We start from the raw sequence: 6,541 nt of genomic DNA on the forward strand, positions 1-6,541 counted from the left end.
TATTTATTTATTTATTTATTTATTTATTTATTTTGAGATAGGGTCTCTCTATGTAGCCCAGGCTGGCCTCAAATTTATGACAATCGTCCTGCCTCAGCCTCCCACATGCTGGGATTATCAGCATGCACCACCGCACCTGGATCCTTTCTATTTTTTATTCTGAGACAGGATCAGGCTAAAGTCAATTGCCCAGGCTGAGCCCCAAACTCGCAACCCTCCTGCCACAGCCTCCTGGAGTGCTAGGATTACACACCTGCAACACCAAGCCTGATGACATCCCATCCATCCCTGGAGGGTGAGAAACTGGCATGAGGATCAGGGAATGGAGGGAACACGGCCAGGGTGAAGGAGGAAGGAAAGGAGACATGCAAGGAGGAGAGGGGGGGACAGAGAAAGAAACCCACTCACCATGTCCTGGGTGGCAGAGAGCTCCTAGGGTCCTGAGCTCTGTGGTGGCCAGAGGTCACTGCTACTAGGCGGCTGTGGTTATAAAGCTCTGTGGGCAGCAGATAGAAGAGGAAATGACTGCTTTTTTATCCTGTGGCGTCACTGGTGCCCAGCTTGGGTCACTGAGGAGGGGCAGCACACCCAGGACGCCCTGCCGCAGACAGCGGTCAGCGTAGCCAGCAGAGGAAGCCCTGGCCTGGGCAGGGAGGAAGACAGAGGAGAGCCAGCCTCAGTTTCCCCATGAAGGATGCCTCTCTTTTCTGGCATTCGGGGCTTCTGGGGAAAAAAGCTCAGGGGTCCTGTGAGCCCAACTTGGGGCTCTAGAGAGAGACTAGACCCTCACTAGCCCCAGATTGCTGTGAGGAACACGCAGGGGTAGGGTGGTATCTCAGACTTGGGGCTTTGCTGGGTTGTTTGTTTGTTTGTTTGTTTGTTTGTTTTGGGGGGAGCCTTTGCTGTTAAGTCTTCCCAGAGTCTTAAGGTGATTGGAAGGGCTCCCCACCAGCAGCAGCCTCTGGCTTAGAGATGGCTCCATAGCTCACAAATCCTTTGCTTTTTTTTTTTTTTAAGTATTAGATATGGAACCCAGGGCCTGGCACAGGCTCAGTAGCACTCTATCGCCAAAGCTGCACGCAAGCCCCGCTGGCTTTCTGAATCCATGCTTGCAGTACCCTAAAATCTTGGACGCGAATACTGCCCGAGCGTGGTGTTGTTCTGGGGATGACCTCAAGAGGGCGTCAGGGAGCCAGATAAAATCACTTCAATGTAGTGTTTCGATTGTGTGTGTGTGTGTGTGCGCGCGCGCGCGCCCGCGTGATGAGACAGAGTCTCACTGTGTACTTCAGGCTGACCTTGCACTCACTGTGTAACACAGGCTGGGCTCAAGCTCACAACAATCCTCGTGCCTCAGCCTCCAGGGGCAGGCTCGCTCTAAGTGACAAAGGTGCCTAGGTGAGGTTCAAGCTTTCGAGCCTCCTCCCTCAGTTGCGCGTGCTCAGCGCACTTGTGTGCTTTCCAGTAGGGACTGGAGGGCACTTACGCAGTGGAAGGCGTGGTGGTGCATGCTTGTAGTTCCATCACTCAAGGAGGCTGAGGCAAGATCACAAATTTGAGCCTAAATTGGGCAATTTGGTGACTTAGCACGACAATGTTTCAATAAACATTTTAAAGGGATGGGAGGGCTAGGGAGACAGCTCAGTAGAATAAGCGCTTGCCTGGCAAGGGCAAGGGCCTGCGCTCAATCCCCAGTGCCGCAAAAAAGAAAAAGAGAACACCCTTGAAGGGTTATTTGACAAGTTGTACTAGATTTAGGGCCACAGAGATGGCTCAGTAGAATAAGCACTTGCCTGGCAAGCGCAAGATCTTGAGTTCAATCCCCAGTTCCAAGAAAAAAAAAAAATTACCCAATGGAGAGGAAGGAACCTGAAAAGCTTGTGACCAAGTGAAAACCATCCTTTTGATACAGGGAACCTCCAAATGACACAGGGAGAAAAATTGATCTCCCAACCTAAAAGTTACCTGGGACAAGTTCATGTTCTCTAAAACCAAAGCACGGGGCTGGAGAGATGGCTCAGTGGTCTAAAGCACCTACTTGGAACAAGCTTAGCAAAGCACAGGGTCCGCGGTTCGATCCCCCAGCACCACATGCCAGCCAGCCGCGCCCCCTGGTGGGCTGAGCTGGCCACACACACACAATAAATAAATGTTAATAAATAAAACCAAAGCACGAATGTTAGGAACAAACAGAGGTTATGAGCAGAACATATTTATTGGGGGAAAAAAGCTTCTTCTGTCCAAAAGAGGGACAGAATTGGGCCCCGAGCGAGTTGTCCCTGGGAAGCTGTCTCTTCCAGGGACATTTATAGAGGAAAACCATGTGATGAGGTGAGTTGAAGATAGTGGAGAAGACATGGGAACTCGCTCAGGTGGGCATGAGGTGGGACAAAACTATGGTAAACCAATGAGATTACAAGCACCATTGCTCAGGTAAAATTGATTAAATCAAGTACCAAATGGGGAAACGAGTCACGTAGCAAGAGGGCATGAACACGGGACAAGGTCTCTTCCTGTTGGGGGTTGCGCTAGTGACTCATTTGGGCTCTCTCAAGGTGATTGATAGGTAGTTAGAATATCAATCCCTGGGCTGGTGAGATGGCTCAGTGGTCTAAAGCACCTACTTAGAACAAGCTTAGCAAAGCCCAGGGACCACGGTTCAATCCCCCAACACCACATGCCGGCCAGCCTGCCCCCTGGTGGACTGAGCTGGCCACACACACACACACACACACACACACACACACATAAATAAATAAATAAAATTTAAAAAAAAATCATTTAAAAAAAAAAAAAAAGAATATCAATCCCTGATGCCCATCCCTAGGGAAGTATGGAGCTGTGTTTCCTCTTTTGTCTTGGTCTTCAAGTGTGGCCCACACAGGCGTGTCTGCCTCTTCCAAGTTGCAAAGTCACCTTGCCTTCCATCTTGTCTCCTTGAGGGCCTGGCCCTGTCTGACTGCCTATGATATTTCTATCTAATTCCGCTGCCTACAACACATTCTCAGCCTCAGCTGCCAGTCCCAGGCAGAGCCAGTGCTAGACCAAGGAGAGCTGAGAGGTGACCGCAGCCACTGCCGGAAGCCCAGAGCCCGCCAGAGGGTGGCCGGGGCCTGAGGTGCTGAGGCTCCGCAGCCGCGCACATGCTTCAGGACAGGATGTAGTGGCTCGGCAGGGACCGCACTTGGCCCCTGCAGCCTCCTGCCCTGGCCTGCCTGGGTTCTGGGGGCTCTTGGCCTTGCTGGGCTGTGGGAGAAACTGAGGCCCATCAGGCCAAGGGCCTCTCAGAAAATGTTGCCACCTGTGAAGATGATCCTAACTCAGGAAGCTGAGGCAGGAGAGCCCTGTGAGCACAGTCCAGCCTCAAAGACCAAAGTCATAACAATAACACAGTAATAACAGCAATGATGATGGTGACAGCTCTGCCCCGCAGATGGCCCCGCATTTGTGCTGCTCCAAGCGCCTCAAAATGACCACAGCAGGCAGAGGTGACAATCACCAACTAGGACGGCATTGAGGAAGGGAGCTTGCCATAGTCTGACTCTGACTACCCTAGAAGTTTCTAATTCCAAAGTTGGAGGAGTGTGATTCTAAGATATCAGTTCCAAGGTTGTCTGGGTGTTTTGTTTTGTTTTGTTTTGTTTTTTAATTTTAAAGGTTTATTTAGGACACAACAAAATTCACTCTTTTTAGTGTATACTGCTATGAGGTTGTTTGTTTCGTTTTGTTTCTTAGGTACTGGGGTTGAACCCAGGACCTTTGTACTGAAATAAATTCCAGGGGCTGGGGAGATGCTCAGTGGAATAAGCACTTCTGGGAAAAAAAAAAGAAAGAAAGAAACATATTCCAGCCTTTTCTCTTTCTGTTGCTGTTGTTTTTATTTTGAGACAGGGTTTCTCTAAGTCACGCAGTTGGTCATACAGGGCTGGAATTCGCAATCCTCCTGCTTCAGCCTCCCAGAAGGCTGGGACTCTAGGCATTGGCCACCTCCCCTGACTAATTTTGTGAGTTTCATTTTGATTTTGGCTTTGATTTTTTTTGAGACAGGGACTCTCCATGTAGTGATCTTAAATTTTATTTATTTATTTATTTGAGAGAGAGAGAGAGAGAGAGAGAGAGAGAGAGAGAGAGAGAGAGAGAGAGAGAGAGAGAGAGAGAGACAGAGAGAGAGAGAGAGAGAGAGAGAGAGAGAGAGAGAGAGAGAGAGAGAGAGAGAGAGAGAGAGACCAGCTCAGCCCACCAGGGGGCAGGGCTGGCTGGCATGTGGTGCTGGGGGATTGAACCGCGGTCCCTGATGCTTTTGCTAAGCTTGTTCTAAGTAGGTGCTTTAGACCACTGAGCCATCTCTCCAGCCCCATGTAGTGATCTTAAACCCACTTCCTAGACCAGGCTGACCTCAACCTTTGGCAATCTTCCTGCCTCAGCTTCCCAAGTTCTGGAACTGCAGGTGTGCACAGCCATGCCCAACTGACTTCGATGAGTTCTGCCAAATCATAACATTATATAACCACCACTCCAAGCAAATCGCAGAATAGTCCCTCACCCCAGAAAATTCTCTCCAGTTGCTTCTTTTTCGTAACCTCTGCCCACCTCAGAACCTGCTGGAGAGCACTGACCCATTCTCCGCTGCCCTTGTTTTGCCATTTCTGGAAAGGCCTAAGTAAGCAGCCTTTGGAATCGGACTCCCTTCACGCAGTGTGATACGCTTATGATTCATCCACGCTTTAACATAAACCAAAGTCCTATTAGCCAGGCACGGTAGCATGCACCCATAATGCCAGCTACTCAGGAGGCTAAGGCAGGAGGATCATATGTTCAAATTCAGCCTAGATTGGGGTATAACTATGAATGTCCATTTTGTATCTGTGTATTCAAAGTGGTTGGGATAGATATATAGTTGCATTCTCTTAATGAATAGAATGATTTGTTCTAATGGTGTTTGTAAGTAGGATCACAAGTCTGCATCTTGTACAGCAATTAACCACTGAGAAGAATGTATGCAGTGTATTATTTGTTGAAACTGTACTTTCGATTTGATTTGAAACTGTCTCATTGCTATATGTTTATCAATAAAACTTTGAAAAGAAAAAAAAAATTCAGCCTAGAAAACCTAGTAAGATTCTATCCCTAAATTTTAAAACCAATTTTTTTGTTGTTGTCGTTGTTTTGTTCAGGGTCTCACTACACAGGTCAGACTCATAGTGATCCTCTTGTTTTCAAACTCCCCAGAGCTGGGATTACGGGCATGAGCCACCACGCCTGGACTTAATAATATCTTTCCTTTCCTTCTCTTTCTTTCTTTCTTCTCTTTTTTTTTTCAGGCTCAGCCCTCCCTAAGGGCAGGGGTGGTGCAGCATGTGGCCCTGGGGATCAAACCTTGTCCCCTGCCACTGCCTAAACTTGCCTAAGCAAACACTTTAGACCACTGAGCTGTCTCACTGGCCCTAAACCCATTTTTTTTTTTTTTTTTTTTGACACAGGATTTCACTAAGTAGGCCAAACTGGCCCTAAACTCACTGTGTAGCCTAGATCAGCCTTTAATTCATGACAACCCTCCTGCCTCAGCCTCCTGAGTCCCAGGATTGCAGGTATGTGCCACCACACCTGTTCAAAAAAAAAAAAATTTTTTTTTTAAATTTTTTTACTTTTTGAGACATGGTCTCACTGTAGAACTCAGGCTGCACCTGAACTCACTATTGTAATCCAGGCTGGCCTCGAACTTGTAGCAATCCTCCTGCCTCAAGCCTCCCAGCGCTGGGATTACAGGTGTGTGCCACCACGCCCAACTAAAATTAAAACTTTAAAAGGGGCTAGGGATGAAGCTCAGCGTGAAGGCCCTGGGGTCAATGGCCAGTACTAGGGGATGCAGGAGGCACATGCTTGTTGTACCAGCTTGCTAGCCTGTACCTGAAGCGGCCAGCAGGGAAGATGAGGAGCCAGGTGCGCCCGGGCCTCTGCGCCGTGGCTGCCATGCTGCCCGTGCCAGCCGAAGGGACCAAGGCTCGGTGGTGTTCCGGTCACTTCTACTCTGAGCCTTCAAGGAAATGGTTCATGTATAGCCTAAATAATTCCGCAGATTCCATAAGGCGTCTTCATGCCGTGAGCCCCGCCCGGCGGGGAGGCGGAGTCAGGGCCTTTAAGATGAGAGCAAGTGGGCTGTACAGCAACAAGTCTGGAGCACTGTGATTGGAAGATGGAGTGACATCATGGGTTGCCAAGGGAGTTTAAACATCTCAGGTTACATTGCAGGGCCACCAGTTACACAAAAAAAAATAAAGACGGGTTAGTAGCGCAAAGGAAGCAGCCTCCTGTTATCAGGCTTGCCGGAGAATGTCTGCTTGGTTTTGGTGGGCATTCTTTTTTTTTTTTTTTTTTTTTTTTTTTTTGTATTTTAGGGAAGGATCTACAGGGTGTTCAGGGTCTCACTACTAGATCGGACTCGTAGTGATGCCTGTTTACAGCCTCCCAAGAACTGGGATTACAGGCATGTACCACCATGCCCAGTCTCAATTGCCGTCTCAGCGCGCCCCGGGGGCAGCCC

The 6,541-nt window shown here is 48.8% G+C and overlaps 1 protein-coding gene across 1 annotated transcript in view; it reads right to left on the minus strand.

Moving 5' to 3' along the window:
- C5ar1 (complement C5a receptor 1) overlaps positions 1 to 491 on the minus strand; it is a 10,609-nt gene extending 10,118 nt beyond the window's left edge. The window contains exon 1 of the mRNA XM_023704581.1: positions 409 to 491. Coding sequence (XP_023560349.1) covers positions 409 to 411 — 3 coding nt within the window. The 5' untranslated portion in view covers positions 412 to 491. The remainder of the gene's footprint in view (positions 1 to 408) is intronic.
- Positions 492 to 6,541: the final 6,050 nt, after the last annotated feature.

Source organism: Octodon degus, unplaced genomic scaffold, assembly GCF_000260255.1.
Source record: "Octodon degus isolate 3935 unplaced genomic scaffold, OctDeg1.0 scaffold00197, whole genome shotgun sequence".
In the NCBI taxonomy this organism is placed as follows: Eukaryota; Metazoa; Chordata; class Mammalia; order Rodentia; family Octodontidae; genus Octodon; species Octodon degus.